The sequence below is a fragment of the Lonchura striata genome, chromosome 4, assembly GCF_046129695.1.
Source record: "Lonchura striata isolate bLonStr1 chromosome 4, bLonStr1.mat, whole genome shotgun sequence".
NCBI lineage: Eukaryota > Metazoa > Chordata > Aves > Passeriformes > Estrildidae > Lonchura > Lonchura striata.
In genome coordinates, this window is record NC_134606.1 from 9,594,409 (window position 1) to 9,617,808 (window position 23,400).

A 23,400-nucleotide genomic window follows, 5' to 3' on the forward strand; every position below is an offset into this window, starting at 1 on the left:
GTATATTTCTGACAGAGACATATTCAGGGCTGGATCAGTGGAAGTTCCTATGTGTAAAGTATATGTAATTCTACCCCCTCATAGCCCCATCTTGTTCTGTGGTATGCTGTTGTGCCTTTTGTAATATGCAGTAGAATAAATAAAATAGAAAGAAGGCAGTGGTCCCACAAATGTCATCAGTGTACCTTTTAGGGACATTATGTGCTCTCTTTGCCATCTCCAGGATGCAAACCAAGCTCTGCATTTTTTAACTATTGTTAAGATCAAGGATGTGGTTATGAGAAGACTTACAATTTATAGGATACTTAAGCATTAAGGATTGAGGCACGGAACATTTCCTGGGGATTAACGACTGACTGGGTGAGCCTCAGGCCATTAACCCCTGCCTGCCATTAATCTTCAGGAAATGCCCTGCAGTGAGGTCGTTATTGCTGTTATATGCTGAAACACAAAAATAAGAGTAAGAAAGGTCCGTGGACTTATTTATTTATATTTTACATAACACAAGTCTATTGGGACTGTAGGAAATGAACATCTTTCTATTTAGCTGGTCGTAAGCTGGAATTAATGCAGTTCCTGCTTCTCACTCTTTTGTGGAAGATTATTGTCAGGCTGCAGGAGTGTAAGTGGGGCAGGATTTGGCCCACTGCTTGTATTGCAGTGTTTAATACAATGAATATGCCCTGCTTCTCTGATATAACTGCTGGCACAATTTAGCCCTATATAAAAACCAGCTCAAAATGCTTGTTTTACAGCAAAGCAATTTATTCACAGTTCTAAGCATCTCGCAGCCTTTTTTTAACTCGTTGAATAATCCTTTTAGGTTGCCCATAAAGCAGGTGAAATGCTTCTGCTGCAGTCCTAAGGCAGAACACAGGCTGCATAAATAGCATCTAAATTACTAGGAATACAAAATACACATACAGTAATACATACCTACAAAGGCAAATTCATACTGACAGGACTGCAGTGTGTGCTTATCAGCAGCAAAACATCTCGGGGAAAAAAAAAGTGGCTTTATATTGAAATCTTGTATATATTTCTCTCTGTATAAACACTTAAATACTATTTTTTGCATGTTCTAAAGCCCAGATGCAGGCTCCTTTTTAATGAGCCTGCCTGCTTAAACATTTATTAGCTTAGAGATGTATAGTTTTCATAAAGCTGGCTGATTCTTTTTGCAGAATATCTTTGCAAAAAAAAAAAAGCTTTTTTTTTTTTTTTTTTTTTTTTTGTGTACATGGCCTCAGTCCTTGCAACCTCCTAGAGAGTCTGTCAAGGCACAACTTAAAAGCTCGTTCAGGCGACCATGACCCCCTGCTAGCAGATTGTCTGCCTAAAAGGTAAGGGAAAGCTAAAAAAGAAGTAGAAACTTAAAAGTAGCTTCTCAAAGGCTGCATAGATCTTTTTTTTTTTTTGTTAAACCTAAAGTGTTTAAAAGCTTTAATATTGATGGCCTGTCAACTTTGTCCTGATTCTTTGGCTTTCAGTTAAAAGGTTTTTGTTGTTGTAGCTTATGCAGTTGCTCTGTTGCTATGGAAACGTGACATCAAAATGACGTTTCTCTGTTTAAAAGCTTTTAACTAAATTCCTGCCTGTCAGATGTAGGCCCCATTTTGTGCACTCAAGCTTCAAGCTGTTGCAAAAAGGTTTCATATGTTCTGTTGTCATTCAAATTCTTTATCCACATATGCATGTCTTGCACTACAAAAAACCTCAACTAAAAACTCAATCTATATTAAGTGTCCTCTTTTAAAACCCTTTTAGGTCAGTCAGCAATGGCTGCAGCAGAAATTCCCAGTTACATTGTCTCTTCTCAGACTGAGAAACACAGGAGGGCCAGAAACTGGACTGATGCAGAAATGAGAGGTTTAATGCTGGTTTGGGAAGAATTTTTTGATGAGCTGAAACAAACTAAAAGGAATGCCAAAGTTTATGAGAAAATGGCTAACAAACTCTTTGAAATGACTGGAGAAATTCGCCACGGAGAGGAAATAAAGATAAAAATTACAAATATGACATTCCAGTACAGGTAAGCTTCAGTTAATTCTTTTTATTTTAAGAGATTTTAGCAGGGACGGCGCAGTGATTTTTGTCTTTCAGAAAGAAGTCTCCTAGAGGAAATCTGTCGATAAAAGATTAAAGATTGTTCATATCGCTTTTAAAATTCTCTCTTGCCAATGCTGTTACGTCATTGTTAATTTGTCCCCCCCATTTCATGTCAAACTCTGGGACAACTTTGTTTCTTTAAAATTAGCTGGCACCGTTATGATGCAGAGGGATGGAAATGTATTTAATGGGGAAAAGAGATTTTTTTTTTTCTTCTTTTTTTTTTTTTTTTTTTTTTTTCCTCTTTGCTGAGGGGACTGATTGTGTTAGCTTGGCAGCCAATTCCTTGCAGTGAAACTCCTGCAGTTTCAAGTGGCCACTGAGGATCGGAATTGCAAGGCAAAGTTAAAAAAAAAAAAAAAGAAAAGCAAACTAGAACAGAATAATATTTGGGGGGGGCGAGGGGGGGGGCTGATGCTCCTCGATTTTGGTCCCGTGAGTTGAAGGGTTACACTTCACGGGGCCAAGAATAATTGAATGTCTTATTACTGAGTGACACACATTGCTATAATTATAAGCAGCAGCAGTGAAAGAACTATTATATCTGCAGAGAGAATCAATGTGCACCGTCAATACTGCTCCAAAGGAGTCGGGGGGAGGGCGGAGGTGTCTATGAGGGGATGATAAAGAACAGGCAAGCAGTCAGGAGGGGAAGTTGGCTTCAGAAAATGTGAGGCATTTGTAGATTTGTTGTTTGCAGGGAGAAAAATAATTAGAACTTAACAGAAATATTTCCATTTTCTTTTTTATCTTTTTTTTTTTTTAATTCTTATCTCTGCGAGGCACAAACTGCCTCATACTGGAAATCCTGAGTGGTGATTTGAGCTAGGTGCTTGTAATGCAAGAAAATCAAATATGTGACTCTTTTATTTAATCTCTCCTCAAAGCTCATATTAATAATAAAAAAGGTTATTACAGCAGGCAACCATGTTAAAACTGCTCGCTTTTCTGTAAGGCACCCTTACTGTATTTAATGCAGAGACTGCTCATCAAATAGAAAACTAGGGAAAATCCTGTAAACCCCTTAACTTTGAATGTCCTTCTACATTTCTATGATCCACAAGCATAATGTTTAACATCCTTTTTCTGTAATATTAAACCTGATGTTTTGTGGCAAATCCCAACATCTCCAAAACGTTTTACCAACCCTGCTGTAATCCCTACAGTTTTCCTCACCCAGGCTGTAGATGAGAAAGCTGGAAGTGGGAGAAATTTTTGTCCAGCATCACCCAGCAATTCACACTCAGATGCAGATTTAGGAGCCGGGAGTTGCTGGCTACCAGGCTTTTGCTTAGTCTGCTAAATCTGCAGTCCTCCCTGCTGGGAATTGCAGCTCGGCACTGAGATTTTACAGGTGTCTGTAGCAGCAACACTGCGCGATAGTTAAGTGCCATAATTGCCAAGTGGAATAGGTTATTTCTGTCAGCCTTTGTTCTAAATTTACAGTGTTGTCATCAATCAGAGAGTTTTTTTTTCTAATTAATGTTTTTACTTTAAAGTTGCACTGGGGGAAGGGAAGAAATAAAATCACTCGCATGCATTCACTGTGTGTGAGAGAGAAACCGCACTTTTAAGAAATACCCTTCTATTTCTGTGAACTTCTAAGATTGCTTCTGTTGCATGTTGTCAACCTGCTTTTCTATTTTGCAGTGCATGGCAGCTCCCTGCTTATTGATGGAGATGCTAATTTAGGAGAGTTAAAAACTGCCTTGTGCTGTCACAGGGCTGTTTCATTTTGTGCTCTGGAACATAAAATGCATCTTCTTATTGTTTGTTCTCATGCCTGTGTGCTCTGCTGGCAAGGTGAGGTGGTATGGAGAACAGGAACAAGCAAAAACTGTTACTCACAATTTCTAGTTTTCTGGGTACTTTTTGGTGGTGTGTAGGATAGGGAAGGTTGTGGTGAAACTGCAAATGATCTGAGTGGCCACCGGCTGCTGGCTTTGCTGTGAAGCAGCTGAGTTTTAAGTTTGGGTGCCTGCAGGACACTTGAGGAAGATGCTTTACATCACTGCATTTCTGAGCATCATTGCTCCCCTGTGGCACAAACTGGAAAAGGAGGTCCTGAAAGTGGGAAAATGCTCTATTTTGGGATAATACTTTGTAAATATTACATTGGGTTAGTGAGTGTGACATGGGAGAATGTAGTAGCAGGAGTGGGAGTAGGGGTGTTCTGCACCTAGGAGCTTATTTCTGCTCCCACTTCAGGATCCTGTACTTCTTTAGGCAACTCTGAACAGTGCTGCAGAGGTGGAGTGGCCTCTACTCTCCCTTTAACAGAAATGAACTGCATTAAAATATTTAATCAGATAATATTATTTACCTATGTCTCACAATTTCATAAAAGAACTTCATAAAATCCCTGTCCTACAAATTACTACACATACATATATGGATGAATACTTACACATGTATTTTTTCCATAAAAGGAAAAAGCAGCACTTTAATATTTCTATTTAACCAAGTTTAGTTTTAAAAGTACTGTCACTGGCATGTCTTATCCTGGGACATCTCTTGAAACAGATATTGATGATCAGAAGCATATTAGGTTCTGGAATAGAAAACAGTGAACATATTTCTAATGGTGCTCTCCAGTTTGAGGATCCCATGGCATTCTAAGAGGCAGTTCAGTAAATATTGTTTTCTTAATTCTGCTTAGTGCAAGCCATTTGTTATGAGTAGAAGGTGTCCAAGTCAGGCAAACATATGCATAAGTAGGGAAGGAGTGTTCCTTGGCCAATACTTATTGCAGTTGCTGCAGCAAGTACAGCCTGCATGGGTGTGTACAGTGGCAGGGGGCTTAGAAGGGGTTCCCCCCCCAGGTATTCCCCCTGGTTCTGGGTGTGTTTGGATCCCCTGTGGGATCTTGTGCTTCCAGGTAAAGTTACTTCAGGTGTAACTCAGTGTGCATAAGCATATCTCACATAAGCAATTTTAGGGTGATCAGATCCCATTCCTCCACATCTGGGGTGAAAGCATTATTCAGGTGTTAAAATGCCAAACAGAAATCTATTTTATCTCATTATTTCCTCCCTGAATTCTCATGTTTATTTCTGCCTGCCCTATATTTCAACAAGGTGACAAGCGAGTGAGGAGATGTTTAGAGAACAGTTAGGCTGAGATGTGAAAAGCTTTCTTTATTAAGAGAAGTGGAAAAGTTTGTGAATACTAAAGGAGTTTTAGAGGTGCATAAAAATAAGCACTATTTTTCAGAATATAAAGCAGATATTTTTTGCCATAATACAAGAAGTTATTTATAAGAATTGCAAGACAAGAAATGCAAAACTAGAAAAACTCATATAAATCTGTATTGCACTGCATAATAAGCACATGGAACTCATTGCCACTGAAAATCACTGACACTAAGAGAGCAGCAGGTTGTTTTAGTAATATTATTATTTTTACTAAAGATTAGATTTATTAAATAATAAAACAGATGTTGTTTGTCTTCCAGTTAGGTAGAGATATGAAAGACAGTGGATTTCAGGATATTGATGTTTCAGGCTGTTGATGGAAAAATACTCATGTGTTTTTATGGGTGAAAGTGCTCTCAAAAGCTGTCTGTCAAAATAATTCTTGAAGTGTTCAGCACTGACCTTTGTCAGAAGAGAGTGAGACCATAGACTGAGCTGGCAGTGGTTCCTGTATTCCTCTGCATTACTGTGGTCCAAGTGCATTTGGAGGAAACTAATCAGGGAAAAATATACCATGACCTGAAGTCATTCTTACTGGAGTATCAGTATATTAAGGGATCATTTCATCCACTGTGGAAATTGACTGGGTGGAAAATTCTGCACAGCACCATAGGTGGAGTTGAGATCTATCCTCTGCAACAAGTGGAAGGATAGTTTTTTCTGCAGGTGTATTTGAGTAAAGTTCTGCTTTTAGGGATTTCTGTAAAATCTGAAATATCTGCTGTGGATAGATCAGCCACCAGGTTTTTAATGTTTCTCTTCAAAGACACCTGTGTGGTGTGCTGCATGAACCTCCCCATTTATCCATCCTGGAAGAAGGAAGGGCTGAGTCAAGCTTCCTGGAATTCAAAGTTAAGCTTTCATGTGTGCTGGTCATCAAAAGTTTTCCTGAGATTAGCATGCCAGCTCTTGAGTTTTAGCATCCCTTAGAGTCTGTGCCCAGTTCTTTGTGCTGTGCAGCCTACTCAGGGCTATCAGCTCATGTGAACCTGTGATTATTCCTTCTAAAAGAAAGCACTGTCCTGTCACTGCTAATGTGCTGATCTCCCTGTGTCACAGTGCTCTGTGACTGCTGCTATAATATTGCCACTGACACAATACTTACAAAAGGAAGTAGGGTATGCACAGCTTGCACAGTGGTCCACAGTTTTGACTGATTCCTTCTGATGTTTAAAAATAAGAACTGTGTGAATGCAAATTTATTATTTTCAAAAACATCACCCTCCCCAAAGCCTAGAAAACAGGATGCAGCTGTTGCTCTTTGATTTGAATCACAGTCAATTAATGTTAATTATTGGTAAATTTGAATCAGTCTCATGATTTGAATGAAAGAGTAGTCTAATTTTTTATTTTCATGTGTACATGATAGCAATTAAACATTTTGCTTGTGTAATCCATTGCTATGCTCTATGACATTATGCAACTGGAAAATTTGACCTCTGTTACAGCAAATGATAAAATATGAGTGCAGCCAAATTACTGCAAAAAGTTGAATTTCAATCCTTTACTATCTTTGTCTTTAATTTCAATAATTTATGGCAGATGCACAACTTAGTATTGTACTTTCATCATCCTTCCTTTTCTCACCATTGATTGGTTCACAAACAGTTGCTATTCATTATTTATTTTGAAAGCTTTTCCTAGAAACCCCAGGAGATGGATCTTGTATCCATTCCTTAAGGCAAGTAGTAATATCAAATGCTGCAATAATAATAAAAAAGCAATACTGCTTTGAGCAAAGTCTAAAAAAATAAGCAAGTTATAGATTGCTTGCTTCTTGCTGACTAAATAATGATGATTTTCAAAAAAACTAAACATCTTTAGAACATAATATTGTGATAGCATTTTTTTAGAATTAGTAGGCACAGGGAATAAAGTCTGAAAAAAGGTCAATAGCAGCACAAATGAGACAACTCAACAGTTGTCTCAGTCTGTTCAGTGGAGCATTTTGGCAGTGGGATCTCAAAGTCCCTTAATTTATTCACTTCTCTGGAATAAGACAAGCAATCACCTTTAAAATTAACTCAGTTGGCAAGCTTTGGGTATTTGTCCACTGGAAATCTGACTTTGATCCCTGAGTTTTTGGAGAGAGTTCTCAGTTGCCTCTGCTCTCAGCTGGATTTTAATAGAGCCTCATGAAACAGCAACAGGTCTGGATAAACTCAGTGTGAATTTATTTTGTAAGCTTTGCTGACTTTCTCGCTTACCTCTGTTTCTTACCTCATTTTTCCTGCCTGGCTTGCTCCCTCAGGCACTGATGTGCCCAATTTCAAAGTGTTAATCTTTGGCTCATCTTGTTCTGTCATTTCTGGACTGTTGCATTCCAGCCTTCCTATTGTCCTGTTTCTTTTAACATCCTCAGGTTTCATTAAAACAAACAAACCCCCAATTCTATCTCTTGGAAGCAACTAAGGTTGCTGTGATGAGTTATGCTAATGGCTGAGGGCAGTAAATCAATCTCTGCTTTAGACTCCAGTTTTTCAAGGGTTACATTTACCTCAATGCAGGCAAAAGCTCTCAGCTCTCTAACTAGGTTTTCTGGACTTCTGGCAGTCATAGAAAAATATTTAAAAGTCAGTAAATCCTGGAACTCGATGTTAGTATTACAAAGGTATCTAATCGGTTTGTTTTTACCAGAAACCATCAGCACTATTGCAGTGAAGGTTCTCCCTATTTTCCTCCACCTGCAGCATTTCCACTTCTCTTCCAAAGGACTGACACTCCCTTTCCCCTTATCTTCTCATCTCTTTCCCTGTTTTATCCTTTTTTTTTATGTGTATCTGAGCCAGTCTCCATACAGGTAGATGATTGCTGCTGGTGCTGCTTTTAAGCTAGAACAGTTCTCTTGTCTACCTCCTGGTAGTGATCCTTTTTATTTAGCTCAGAGCTATGGTAAGCAGTCAAAAGTTGAATTAGTATCCATTCAATGCATTGAGAGCCAGAGAAATACCTGCATTTATATAACTGGAACTCTACAGTTCTGTGAGCAGAAAATAAACAGCAACTCTGCCTTCAAAATTGGCGTAGTTCTGTAAAAAGGGGGTCTGGGTACACAGCTGAGCTCAAATAGCAACAAAAAGGTACCAACCTACTCAGGCAAAATATCTAGTCCTGGAAACTTTCCATTGAATCATAGAATGGTTCAGGTTGGAAGGGAGCTTTAAAGACCATCTGTTTCCAGCCTCCTCCCCATGGGCAGGGACACCTTCACTAAAGCAAATTGCTCAAAGCCCCATCCAAACTGGCCTTGAACACTGCCAGGATGCAGCAACCACAGCTGCCCTGGGCAACCTGTCTTAGTGGCTCACCATCAGATTACATTGTGTTCCTTTTAGCTAGTCTGAATCTACAATAATTGTGGTCTTCCCAGAGCCTTCTCTTCTCCAGGCTGAACAATCCTGTCTCTCTCAGCCTGTGTCCATGGCAGAGCTGCTCTGAGGATTTTTGTAGCCTGCCAGGTGGGGTCTCAGGAGACCCCAGGGGTCTCAGAGGGGCAGAATCCCCTCCCTCACCCTGCTGGCCATGCTGCTTTTGCTGCAGCCCAGGATAATGGTTGGCTTTGTGGGCTACAAGCACAATGTCAGCTCATGTCCACCCTCTCATTGACCAGCACCCACTGTGGGACTGCCCTCAATCTCTTCATCCCCCAGACTCTAGTTATACATGGATTGCCCCAAAATTCACCACAGAGTGATTTAATGGAAGCAGATGCAAGTCAGGAGGCTGAGGATACTTGGCATCTGTATTTCAGCCTTCACTGCCCAGATGTCTCAGTTGGATGTTCCGGCAGCAGAGTTATCAGAAATGCCAGCAATAGAAAAGGACTGAGTCAGGAATCATCTCTGAAAGTTTATGAAGATTGAGGGAGGTCTCTAGGGACCAGAAAAAGGCTGTTGAATCTTCAGAAAGGCAGGAACAGGAATTAAGATTTCTTCCCTTCAATTCCTTAGAAGATCATTGAGTAAGAAGTTTTGGAATCAATTTCCAGTCACAGAAAGGAGAAAGTGGTGAGTGGGAATAGCCAGAATGGATTTACCAGCAGTGACTCACATCTGACTGACCAGCTTGCTTTCTTTCTTAAAAGACTGGATCTGTGGATGAGGGTAGAGCAAAATATTGTCTAGCTTGACAGTACAAACCCTTTTGACACAGTCTCCAAGAGCATCCTAGTATCCTAGCTGGGATGTTACACTGCAGATGGAAGGACTACCAGCTGGCTAGAAAAGTATCTGGATAGAGTAGCTATTAATGGTTTGTATTCTTCCTAGAGGCTCATTCCCAGTGGAGGACTGCAGGTGTTTTGTACTGGGACATGGCCTGATTATAACAGTCCAAAGGCAGAGGTGGAGTGCAAGTTCACTGCTTTGCAAAGTGGGGGCTGCAGTCTGCTGCTGTGGGGGCAGGACAGGCAGGACTGCCACTCAGAGGGACCTGGACAGGTGGAGAATTGGGCTGACAGGGACCCCATCAAATTCAGCAAGGGCAGAGGCAAAGTCCTTCTCCTGGGATGGCCAAATGCTGGACCAGGAGGGGACTCTGCAGCTCTGCTGATGGGGACCTGGGGCTCCTGGCTGACATTGGGCTGAGCACAAACCTGCTCCCAGAGCAGCCAGCAGAGTATCAGCTCTAAGCCTGTCCTGCCCTTTTTGGCACGATGCTTTGCAGTCCTAAAGGCTCAAATCACATCCCATGAAGTCCTAATGCAGCTGCTACACTTGGCAGTGGCCTGGCTGAGATGTGGTCACCCCTGGCTTTTGTCACCTCTCCCATGGGGATGACTGACCTTGGTGAATGTGCTGCATAATTGCAATTCAGTTTTAAACTTCATAGCTTGAGAACATTGAGGGTTTCAACACAGGCAAACAAATATGGCATGTAGGCTTGGCTACTAGCTTACAGTGGCATAATTGATCTGTTTTTCATGCAAATAGCCTCAACAATTGAACTAAAAATAATCAATATTAATTGATGGTTGTTGTCAAGCCTGTGTTTAGCTGTTTTCTGTCTGTGCTGGATGGGTATGCATGTATTTGTAGGCTGTGCTCGATAGTCTCTGACTATGAAATCGCAGCAGTAGGTTGTGAAATATGTATGAAATTAAAATTTTGAATGCATAGAGGGCATAAAAGTATGGATGGCTGTGAGGCTCTGCTTTGCAGGACTATGATGTGCATTTCTAAATAGCTGGAAAAGCTCATCAGACCTTGCAAGGACAAGGAAAAAAGAATCTTTAAATGGCTTTAAAATCTAAGCAAATCTTACTGCCTTCTTTTCTCACTAGTAGATTTCCCCTTACTCCAGGCTGAGAGCATTTTGAAAGGAAGAACTTCAAGTTCTCACTTTTAAGTTTGGCACCATTGTTTTCATGTTTACATGTTATTTAATTTTACCCCTTGCAAGACTGGTGTGGGCAGGATGGATTCTGAGAAGAAAAAACCTGAAAGGCTTCAAGAAAAAAAGGATGGGCCAGGTGTCCAGGAATAGGTGATTTTTTTTTGTTTGTTTGGTTGGTTTTTTAAATTAATTTTTTTTTTCCTGCAAATGCAAACCTCTAGCTGTGAGAATCAGATTTGGTTCAGATTTTTGTTAATTTGAATGAAATCTGGTTTATGAAAATGGGGCACTGGTCTTGCCTTTCCAGTTGTGTTCCCTTCCTGTATTTCCATTTGGAGTAACAAGATCGAAACTGGGAGAGGCAAATGAAAAGAGAGTTTGGGACTCTAGCTGGGTTCTGGGATTTCTTTTAGATGTATATGACATCTATATACCTCAATTTTATACTTCTCAGTAAAAGAAAATAAAATGACAGTGGGTAACTACTGGGGTAGCAGTGAACTTGTTTGAGGATTGAATAATAAATCTCATCATAATCTCACGTGAAAGACAGAGTCATGGTTTATAGTCCACTGTAATGTAATGTTTTTGTGTATGCTGTTTCTAATGCATTATTAACAGCTTTAAGGATTTTTGTGGGATTTTTTTTTTTTTTTTTTTTTGTAACTTAATGAAACTATGAAACTCTGTACTCCCTACCCTGATCTTTATTCTGTAACAAATGAACAGACGTCTGTATCTCATGGTTGTTACAAGTTTATTTACCAAGGCATTTCAGAGCTTTTAGGCCATATTAGAAAAGGGATATGCATTATATTTATAGCCCCTTGTATTCATATTATAGAAAATAAATATTCATTCTTCAAAGCACGACAGCACAGGGCTGCCCTCAGTTTAGTAAAGGCTGTGGTGTGTTGCCCAGTCCAGTTGTCAGGGGCTGCTGTCAGATTAGTTAGTTGGGTATTCTTCAAAGGGAAGAAAATAATTCAACCACCAACACAGTCCTGTTTTCATTAGAAGTTGTAATGTTCTTTATCTGTATTGAATTTCATTTTGGGTTTACATGCAACTTTTTATAACAGGTCAAACCTAGGAAAAGAACCTGAAAGGCTTCACTGGGAGTTAAAGAAGAAAAATGTCTAATTTTATTCTCTTTAAAAGCATTCAGTTTGACTCCTAAATGTGACCAGAACAAATGTTTTGAGATGGATCTGTATGAAAAGTACTGTTTGTAGGAAAACAAGCTTTAATGTTGTGTGCCTTTTCTTACAGGAAATTAAAATGCATGACTGACAGTGAAACTGTGGCACCTGACTGGCCTTACTACAAAACCATTGATAGGATCTTATCCAAAGTGACAGACCACAGCGATGTGAAAATGCATGAAAATCAGCAGCCAGGTCCTTCTACATCACAGACAGAGGCCTCTCAATCTCCATCAGCCAAGTCCACTCCTCTGTATTTGCCATATAACCAGTTTACATATGAAGGAAGGGAAGAATGCTTTGAAGATGAACATTCAGAGAGCTCATCAAGCTTGCTTTCTTACAAGCTGAGGTAGCATCTATTTTTCCCTCTTTTTAGTATTTTGCAGAATGAACTGAATTTGCTGTGTAAAGGGAACACCCTCATGCATTTTTCTCTAACAGCTCTTGTATTTTTTCTGTAAATCACAAATGAGATCTGTTCCCCAATCTCAGTCACTTTGCTGAATTAGGGCATTTTCTTTATTCCTTTATGAAAGACTGAAGGGAGTAGGAGAACTGGGCAAAAAGTTGTATATTATTGCCAAAACTCAGCATGCATGTCATGGCTCACATCAGGGAGAGTGTTCATAAAAGGAGTACGGGCATGTTCAACAGAGTCCTGTGGTGCAATCAGAGATATAACATACTGCTTAGATGATTTTTGGCTTGCTCTAGTTTTGCTTTTGATATGAGTTTGAAATTTCTCTGGCTTCAGTTATTATGAAAATGGTGAAAAGATGCAAAATAAATATTTCTGTGAACACTGAAAAGCTGCTCATGCAGTTTGAATGTACATTGCATCATTTTAAATATAATTGAGAATGTAATTTTTTTAAGTAAATGCTAGTTTGAGATGCAAACATGTGATTCTTTTTTTTTTTTTTTTTTTTTTTTGGATATGATTGGAGTTACCTCGAAGGCAGCATTTTAACAAAAGGCAGTGTTATACATTTGATACAAATTTCAGACTTTACTGGTCTCATTTTTCATCCAGAGTGGTGTGAAATAAGAGCTGATTACAGTTTTCTGGCAGGAAAAAAGTTGATCCTAGAGATCCTTATCATGAGTCTGTGAGGCTTTAACTGTAACAGTAAAATTACCTGTCAGTCATGCAACTGTAAAATTGTTGAGCTGGAAGAAGAACCAACCGAGCAAGTTTGAATTTTTGTTTCCAGACCCACTCTTGGATAAATAAAACTAAGTTAAATTCATTCCATCATTCAAGCAGATAATCCTTGAGTAACTGATTATTTTAAAAAACTTTTTTTTTTGGCAATGAATATTTACTAGGGTGCATAACTTTTGAACTATAGCAACCTTTTTGTTCACAAGGAACAATTTTTTTTTCATCCTAGTCCATTGTAAATAGTTGATATTCCTGGATGCACAAACTTGCTTGACTTTAGGATTTACAAACTCCACAGTCACATTTCTGATGCAATAACTTTATTCCCAATTGGATTTGCAATAACATTATTTAATATTTAGGAAGTCACACTTCCACAAACATTGTGGAGTTTATTCAGTCGACTACTTGATAACATCAGGCTTTTTAAAAATATTGGATGGTAAGTTTTTTCAGTTTAGGGACAACTTCAGGACAGCACAGATTTTGTACCATAAGAGGAGACCAGGCTTCACTACAGAACATAGATATTCCTCAAAGAGATCAAGTTAATCAACCCCAAACCCACATCAGTTTTGCCCACAGTTTGCGGTGGACCCTCACTCTCATGTAGGTGCTTTTAGTTATAGCTAAAATTGACTTAAATCGGTCACTAAATTATAAGCTCTGGAAAATTTAGGCTGTGATACATTTTAGCCAGCTTCAGGTTCACTGGTTTGTTTATTTATTTGTAACTTTATCCAAGGAAATACCCTAACCTGTTCTAGTAAAAAATATTTTAACTTTACTTGGCTAAATTTAGAAGCTGCATCTCATTTAAATCTAGCCCCTAGTGGCACGGGCTGGCTTTCAGCTGGCTGCAAGTCTGGGGCAGATAATGCCACTCAGCCCTTGCAGTGCTGCTGTTGCCTGCTGGAGTGGCTGCACTGATGGCTCAGGAGGCTCTGGGAGCTGCAGGGAAGGGCAGGGCAGCTCTCAGGATGGTAGGACCTCCATAACTTAACAATTCAGCCATGCTCTTGCAGCCTTCACGATGAAAGAATTTTGTGCAATAGAATATTGTGCGTATCATTTAACAGCAAGATAGTTACACAGTCACAAGTTAAAATACAGTTCCCCTGTTCTAAAAGAAAAGGAGAAGTTGAGCAGTAGATACCACATGAGAGATCAGTGTAACATTACAGGTGAGCATTGTGATTGGATTAAAAATTAGAAAGCACTTGTGAAAACAGGGCATGTGTCTGCAAGGAGAAAAAGTGTTATTCCAATAGTCCTAGGGGGTTTGAAAAGCTTGTCCAGCTTTGACCTGTTTAATTTAGGCTGATGAATGAGAGCAGAGTAGGGAGCCCTTTCTTGGCCAGAAGAAAATACAGTGTGTGCTAGTGATACCACACGGGTTAAAATCACTTAGAGCTGCCATGGTTAGACAAGGAAGTTAATTATTTTAGAGTTACTAATGGAAAAATATTAACTGAGGAAGCAATTTATAGCTTAAGCAAATAGTGTCTCATCCTGTATTTGAAAAACACTTTGAAAGAGGCAACAAGAGAGAAAAGAAGTAGCATAAAAAATCTTGGCTATTTTATCAATGCCTTTGCCTCTGAACAGCAGACAATTGATCCAACAGATTCAAAAAAAGAACAAAAGACAATTCTGGGAATTGAAATCAAAAGGATGTTTTAGGTCCTCAATTTCCCTATTTTGAAAAATATACACTCATGTCTGTATGAAAATACAGATGTCTTTTGCAGCTATATATTTTACAATTTACATTACGGGATTTTTTTCTTCAGTAATAAAAATCCTAATGTTATGGCAACAATTGATAGGGAAGAAAACTTTCCAACAGTAGTTCTTTTTAAATAACTTTTAAACTTCTGAAAACTTTTCTGTTATTCCTTTAAACTCTTCAACACAGCTTTAGAGTGTCAGCTTTGTGTTTTCCACAGTATCTTTGAGCATAGCAGGAGTCTACTTGGCTATATAAATCATAGCTCCAAAAAATCAATTGAATGTTTAGCTTTCATGATAGCAAAAAATGTCAAGTTTTATACTTCAACTAGTACATACATATTGTCAAGCTAAAAACAGTTGAAACTGGTTTTCATTCTGTTTGAAACACTTTGAGTTTGGGACCTTCTTTCAAAACCCAAATTTTGCTGGTTAGTGATAATACAATTGATGTGAGATAAAATTAATTTTTGTTTCAAGTGTGTAGATGAGGAAAACATTTGGAATCCCTTTAAAGGGGTGCCTATAATTGCTTAGTATTGTTCTAACACCGTTCTAACACTGTTATACAGTACAAAACATCTGACAGTAATAGAATTATTCTATTATGGTCATAAAATATAATGCAATGTGGTGGAGTCTTGTACTGCAGCTTAAACTTTTAAAATCCAAATTCCTGACACCACTATAAATGACTTTTTATTTAATTGAAAACAGTGTTTTTTCACACTGTGGATTAATTTATGGTCTTTGTTTTCATAGCAAAATAATGAGAGAACATAATTATACAGGCTGTGAATGTAGTTCAGACTTCATGTGTTCTGCCATTTCTATTGTTCTGAAAATGGGGGTGAAAGAGTTACTTTGATGGATTAAAAGACCATAATAAAACCACTGTGTTATTTAGTCTGACTTCTTGTTGGATACCATTTGAATTTGGTAATTTTTTATGTGGAGCCCAGAAATGTTGTGGAGAGGGTTCTGTGACACCCTTCCCTCAGCAGGGCACTTTGCACTCAGGAGCCCCTGTCTCTGCTGTGCTCCACTGCTTTGTTTCTATGATTTGTTTGACTCTGGGAAACACTAAATGTCTGGTCTAGACCTGATAAATTCAGAAGATGGAGAATTCACTCTTCCCTTCATTCTAGTGATAAGCAAACCCTCGTTTAAACAAGTCCCTTGTTCCAGATGTGAATTTAGTGAATGAAACTTCCAGATGTTACTTCTGCTTACCTTTCTTTTCAGTATATTTGAGAACCTTTCAATATTTTTTGCTTTCTGGCAAGGAGGTTGTGTGCCATGATTGTACTGCCTTTGGTATTTTTAAAATTTTTAAATGTAGATTAATTAATTTGGTACAGAAAATTTACACAGGAAGAAAAAGTAACAATTGGTAACATGAACTAGCCAAGATATGGATTAAAAGAAGTGTATTAAAACATGGCAATGATGCTAATTTGGGAAACAACATCTTTGGCAAAGACTTTACTATTTCTAAAATTATGCTACAGCTATTTAAATCTGAATGGGCATCATCTACATAGAAGTTTGAGCTTTAGGCTATGTGCATTATGTAGTGAATCCTAACTTATTATGCAGGCTTGTTATCCTAGCAATGTGCTTTGCCCAGGTTCCAAGGCATTTGTGGTTCTTTTCTGTGCTTTACTTCAAGGTTGAGTCTCATTAATTCCTGAATGCATTTGAATGATTGAATGAGCTTAGTTTACCAAAAGATCCAGGTTGCCTCATCCCCAGTCCTTATGCTCTGAAGATCTTTATATAATCTCTAATATTAATATTGTTTATATCCAGACCATTGTTCATTTTTTAAATCAAGACATGAATTATGGAGGTCTGCTGGGATTTGTATGGAGCTAAAAAATACCCAAACCAGTGAGAAACAGCTTTTAGGTGTTAAAAGCTATAAATTCCAAGAACTGATGGTACTGGGGACCTGTTTGCCATGAAGTAGTCAGAAATGAGGAATTGTTGTTAGGGTTTTATGAAGATAATGCATTTTGATAACCAGAAAACGCTTTGTATTCAAATCCTACTCATTAATTATTCACATATGTCCCTGAAACAAGCTGTATTGGATAAGTGTAAGCAATCAGTCAAGGAAATTTTAATTGAACAATGAATTAAATTTGAATTAGGTAGGCAAACAGCAAATGCATTTGAGACTTGCCTAATTTGTTGCCTGATTGTATCTGGAGGTTTTGCTTTGTTCCCCCTCATGTCCATTACACACAGTCATTTCTGCTCAGTCTCCTAGGTGAGATGGAACAATTTTTTCCCTTGTTTTTTTTCCTTGAAACCCTGCCTGTGTGTTTTAGAGCAGAGCAGGGAAACAGCTTTGTGAGGTTCTGTTTGGAATACAGTCCCAGAGCCAGAGCCCTTCCACATTTGGCTCATGTGGTCAGAGGAATACCAATGCCAATCTCTTGTATACTCTGCTGTAGGCACTGGAAGCCCAGCAGAAGAGTACCAGCAGATTGTATTTGAGGTCCTTACTTCTCCAGACCCTCCTTTCTTGAGATTTCCCTCAAAATCTACCTTCAGAGCCTAGGCTTGACAAAGAGAGAGGTGCTTCTTGAACAGCTTGTGGATGCTGTCAGGATCTGCTGCAGCCCTGTTGTCATAGAGGTGTTGCCTGCACAGGAACACAACATGGAGAACAGGCAACAGGAACTGATTGATGCTACAGCCATCAGCAGTTGTTTATTCTTGTGCTTATACACTGGCAAAAGAGACATGCTCCTAGCTGGAACTCTTTGGGGATAGTGGTGCTGCTTGGGTTGCTTGCTGCTGAACCCGTATTCCTATCTCTGCTTCCCTCTTGAATTTATTATAAAAAAATATTGACAGAGAGGTGTCTCTGACATGCTGCCCAGGACACCTAGAACTTCTCAAGAAAGATTGCTCAAAATCTGAGGAAACACTTCAGTATTCAAATAACTAATCACTGGATGGGCATCACAGGACATTTTACATTGTTCCATGTTGCAAGTGCTCTTTGCTTGTAAATTAGATTATTTAGAGCCTTCTTTTGTAGAGCCCTTCTCAAGAGCTCCCTTTCAGCAGCTGTTCTGCAAGAGGAGAGGATTTTAAGTGCCCATTCCTTAACTGTGAACTTGTGAGTGACAATAGAACCCTTTCAGTATCAGTCAGTGGAAAGAAAAGGAAATTGGGACCATCACCAAAGCTAGGGCTTTCTGAAAATTTCTGAAATAAGTATTTATTTTCAATGAAGGCTAATTACCAAGTTGTGTTTGTTACTGTAAACAAATGTAGGGAGTACTTGGGTGACCTTGAAGAATCCTCAGGTCATTACTTTTGGAAGAACTTCTCTGTGCTAAAACACAGCTTTGAGCTAGCACTCTTCAGTGAGTACTTTTTTAGTTATTAGCAGACTGCAGATACTGCTGACACAGTGAAAATTTGCTGCTCCTTTCTCTCTGGAGCTGTGCAAGGCACTTACTGTCTTGGATGTATGGTTTCATGCCTTACAGTTCTTTGATAGATTTAACTGAAAAAGAGGTAAAATCCCTTACAGACTCTAGGAAAACACTTCAAAGATTCTTTTCTCTTAAAAATAAAGCTTATTTTAGATCTTTCAATCTAAATCACTCCATCTTGGATTTTTATGGGTTTTTTTTTTTGCAATGGTCTCAATTGACATTAAAACCCAAATGGTGGCTCTACTGTTACCAAGAAAGACACACAATGCTCAGTGCACCTCAGTACCATTGACAAGCCTCAGATTTTCTCTCTCATTCCTTATTAAGGACCATTCTCACCAGTGCTTACATTGACAACACACAAGCCCTCTTGTGGAGTGAGTTCGTACTGGTTTCAAGACAAGAGGTCTTACCACAGCTACTTTCTAACACTGTATGGTGAATAGAGATTCACCAAGTTTCCAACATTTAAATCTTCTGTGAAGACAAGTTTAAATTCAAAAGGTGACTCTGACTAAAATAATGTCACCATTTCAGGAAGTTTCTTACTCTGCCTGCCAGAAAACACACCTTCTTTGTGAATGTGGCTACAGTGATGGGAGCCTTGGAATAACAGATTCAGTGCTGCCCTTAGACTGCTGCAGATCTTTTCCACTAGCTTGACCTCTTTGAGGACCACATTTGAAGTAATTATGGCCTTTAGAGTTAAGGGAGACAAACAGAATTTAGTGTTAGCCAAGACCCATTCTCACAGGATTGTGAGACTGATAATTTCCGTGATCTGCAGTAACCTTGACCCACAATCTGAGCAGACCCACCGTTTGAGCAGAGCAGCATATATTTATTTTAGTCACATTTATTTGATGCCCCAAATCAAATATGCTATATAGAAACTGCAAAACTGAGCTTATTGTATACCTTCCAAAGTAGATAGTATCTCACCCTTTTTGGGTCACTGCACTCTTAAATGTCAAGGGGCTTGTGTCTTTTTCTTATATTTGCATTAAGCCTTTCAGGTGCTAAGGATTGTTTATCTCTCCTGCTGACAGATCTGAATGTCAGAGTTGCTGCTGCACAAAGCCTGTCAAGTAGGATAAGAACATGAATCAAATTATGATACAAATCTGTCACAGCTGAGTGACCTCACCCCTACTACCCTTCTTCACATTTATAAAAACACATTCTTCAAGAGTTCAAGTTATCCTTATTCAAGAATGTCTTAAAATCTGCAGGATGTTGACATGGAATTCTAGTCAAAACTGTGCTATCTCATTATTGCATTTCACCTAGAAAGGATACTGCATTTGGCAGAACACGACTGAGATTGCTGTTTGTGTCAAGGGACTTAAAGACACATCATCAGATATCTTTGATGTTGGGGACTCCAGTCTGGAGTTACAAAAAGTGTAAATGAAGACATGGTCTCTCACTTAAAGTTGGGGAAGGAGTTATCCAGCTCTAACAGGGGGTTTCTCAGATGTGTAGTACACACACATATGCCTTCTACTGGCCTTTCTTCCTCTTTCACAGTTTAGCATGATTCCTTCTTAGGCTGCAGGTTAAGACACACATATCTGTGTGTGTGCTCTCACTTGTATGCCACATGGGCTGGTTTTGACTGTGTTGCTCTGTCACCCCAAGTTAGAAGAGCCAGGTGACCTTTACACCTTGAGAGCACTGTCTTTATTGCCATGTTTATCTCTCTTCCAGAACCCAGCACGATAAAGGATAGAGGAAATTCTTAAAATATTCCCCAATTTCCGCGTGGCAGCTCTGCATATTTCAGACGAGGATGTCCATTGCTCTTCTCTGGACACACTCCAGCCCTCAATGTTTTTCTTGTCATGAGGGGCCCAAAAATGGGCACAGGACTGGAGGTGTGGCCTCACCAGTGCTGAGTACAGGGTGACAGTCACTGTCCTGGTCCTGCTGGCCATGCTACTGCTGATCCAGGCCAGGGGCCATTGGCCTTCTTGGCCACCTGGGCACACCTGGCTCATGTTCAGCCCCTCTCAACCAGCATCCCCAGGTATTTTTCTGTCTTTTCAGACTTTTCTAATGTTTTGTGGTGGAATATAAAAAAAGAGTGGCCAGTGCTGCTGCTGTGTCTTGGCACAAGGGTAAATTCTGAGACTCATATTCTGGAGTGGGACCAGCCTTACTGATGCAATGCTGTAAAAAACAAGCTGTAAGATATTACTACATGTAATCATGCACCACTTTCTCTGGATTGAGATGGTTATTGCAGCTTTAAAATTGGAGTTTCAATGGCCAGATAAGCCAAATATCTCTCCCAGTACAGTGTATAAATTCAATGTGTAAGACATGTCAAGATTAAAAAACAAAGAAAAGCCTGGTATTCTTCAGGGAAAATTCTTATTAAAAACAATGAGATGTGAAACCTTTTTTTTTTTTTTTATTTTTTACGATCTGTAACACTATGCAATAATACATTAAATATTTATGTTTTGGCACAAACTTGAGAGGGAATTTATTGGAGAACACAGGGGTTTAAAAATATTACTATGTTGTAGCTTGGCCAAGAATATGCTATCGAATTTCGGGTTCTTTCTTTTTATAAATATGACTCTAATTTCTAACAAATATTCACATTTCAGAGCTGAAGAAAGACCAGTTAAGAAAAGAAAAATGCAAAACTGCAGTTTCCAAAAGAAGAAGCTAAAATTAATGGAAGCCATGTTGGAAGAACAAAAGAAGTTGAGTAGAGCTATGGAAGAAACCTGTAGAGAAGTGCGCAGGATCCTGGATCAGCAGAACATCATTCAAGTTCAAAGCCTACAGTTACAGGAGAGAATGATGAATCTACTGGAGAAAATGATCTCCAAGTCTAATGTGTAGCTTCCTTTGTGAATGCCTCTGAGATTACTATTGCTATTATAGATAACCATTTATTGCACACCATATGTGTGTCTGTTGCCCTATTCCCAGGTTTTCCATGGAAATTAAAACCCTAGTGTAATCCTAGTTCAGCAAAAAAAAAACATAATGCAGGGCGAGAGTTATCCAGTATGATAAAATTAGTGCAATATATGCCTAAGTTGAATTATTTTTATACAGAAAGGTTAAGGGATAAATTGCTCGGGGAACTGAAGTACTATTTATGCCTAAGTCAGGTGTTGTTTTGCAAACAGTGGTGTTGTACATTGCTTCACATCAAGGACTGCAGCTTAATCTCTTTTAGGAGAATGAAATAGTGCATTTCTAAACATGGCTATTGCACCTTGAAATTGCTGATGATTAAACCCTGTTTTGAAACATATGCCTGATTGTATAAGTGACCTATGGTTCTTGTGAAGAGCTAGCTGGGACCATGAGATACATAACTTTAAACTCCATGCCTGATATGAATAGTACTCTAAAGTATGAGGGTAAAAATAGTCTATTCAAATACATTTTTTGATATAAAAACAAATGCCCCATACCACCTTCCTATATACTGAATACTAAAATGTATAGAAGATACTTGAAGTTGTTTTTGATATTAAACGTTTAAATTTTTTTCATTATTAACTGGAATCTGTTGACTTAAACAAACAACCAGCAATGAAAACTTTCATTTATTCTCTATCACAAAAGAAAAGTATTGTACTCTGTGTATATACATATATATAATGTCTATCAAATGAAATAAAGAAAAAGAAGAATCGTACTGCTTGTTGCTGGGCAGACAGTTTGCCTCGGGACAGCAAAGGATCCAGGGAATGATAACACAGGGAGAGGCTCAGGGTCGCTGGGTGAAGATCCCGGTGCCGGTGTCCCGGTGGACGGGGATGCTCCACACGAGGGAGCCGCAGGCACGGAGGATTGTACCCAGGGAGCTGGGATGGAGCACCAGCTCCTCCGTGAAACGTGGCATTTTAATAATCTCTCACTTAAATTCGAAAACTGGCCGGCAGAATTGCCTATATGCCTTTTCCTTTTGTGTTCTCCTAAAAAAACCCCCATTTTTCTGCCTGTTTTACTGCATAGGCAAGAGCAAAGTTTGGATTCCAATACAGAAACTTAAGAATTAGTACAAAGAACTCAGGCCATTTCCATTCTCACTACTGAATAATGTCCACTCTTAAAATTTTGTCTATGAAGGCGATTGCATTCTCCTACATAAATTATGTTGTTGCTTAAAGGTGAGCTAAAATATTTTAAATCCCTGACACGACAAATTAATCTCTAATTATGCTTGCTGAACAGGATGAAGGTTATACTCACTAAGCATGTAGAAATATTTCTTAGAAGGTCCTCCAGGTATGAAGATTAAAAATTATTAAATATCTAAATGTAGCCCATTCCTACTGATATTAATTAATGATAACAGGATAAGGCAAATGTAGTTGAAGACTGAACTCGGAGAAAATGGTGGCTGCTGAAATATAAACAAAGTAACTGTCCCTCATCTTTACTACAGTGATTACATAATTGAAAAAATGCCAGATTTATTTTACTGATTCTGCAAACATAGTTTTACACATTTCAAATGTAGATCTGCCACACATTCATGCAGGCTACATGTTCAGTGCCTCCTGACATTAACTTGTTTACAGCAAGATATAAAGAAATTCTCCCCTGACTCCACAGGAATTAATAGTGTTTACTCTTACTATCTACTTTAATCATATAGCAATTAAATCCAATTAATGAGTAATAACAATGGCAGCACAGCTGAACCTTGTACTGTAGAGTAGGGAGCCCCCTTCCTTCCATGTTATTGCAGCTCCAGATCTGTAGGAACACAAGAATGGAGAAAAAGATCTTATTCCTTGCCTGCTACAACAAGGATCCATGTTGTATAATCCCTTTTGTAAATGTGTGGACCTATATCTTAAAATGAGTTAGGTGTTTGTCCCCAGAATTATATGAAGACCTGCACTACAGACAGGTAAATGCAGTTTATAAGATTGCTTCTAGGATTATTCTGGATTAATTTATACCAATTTCTTCTTGTATCAGCATTGATTTTGCTGCTCTATATAGTATTTACTCTTGAGCACCAGAGATCATGCCCCATGCCACCCTTCTTCTGATGGATAACACTCTTTTTTAAAGTAGGATTTTGATGACTCTTGCTAATTTTGCTCTTTTGAGTTCATCCATTTTAAAGGTGAGTGACCAGAATGGCACACAGCATTCCAGATGAGACTCCAAACATTGTCTTACATAACTGCTTTAAAGGAAATGGTGTT

The 23,400-nt window shown here is 38.8% G+C and overlaps 1 protein-coding gene across 1 annotated transcript; it reads left to right on the plus strand.

Annotated features, from left to right (window-relative positions):
- The first annotated feature begins 1,612 nt into the window (after nt 1-1,612).
- MSANTD1 (Myb/SANT DNA binding domain containing 1) lies at nt 1,613-21,872 on the plus strand. The gene is made up of 4 exons (XM_021550682.3): nt 1,613-1,649; nt 1,768-2,032; nt 11,910-12,194; nt 20,821-21,872. The coding sequence occupies exons 2-4, from the start codon at nt 1,779-1,781 to the stop codon at nt 21,059-21,061; spliced, it is 780 nt and encodes a 259-aa protein (XP_021406357.1). The 5' UTR covers nt 1,613-1,649; nt 1,768-1,778; the 3' UTR covers nt 21,062-21,872.
- Nucleotides 21,873-23,400: the final 1,528 nt, after the last annotated feature.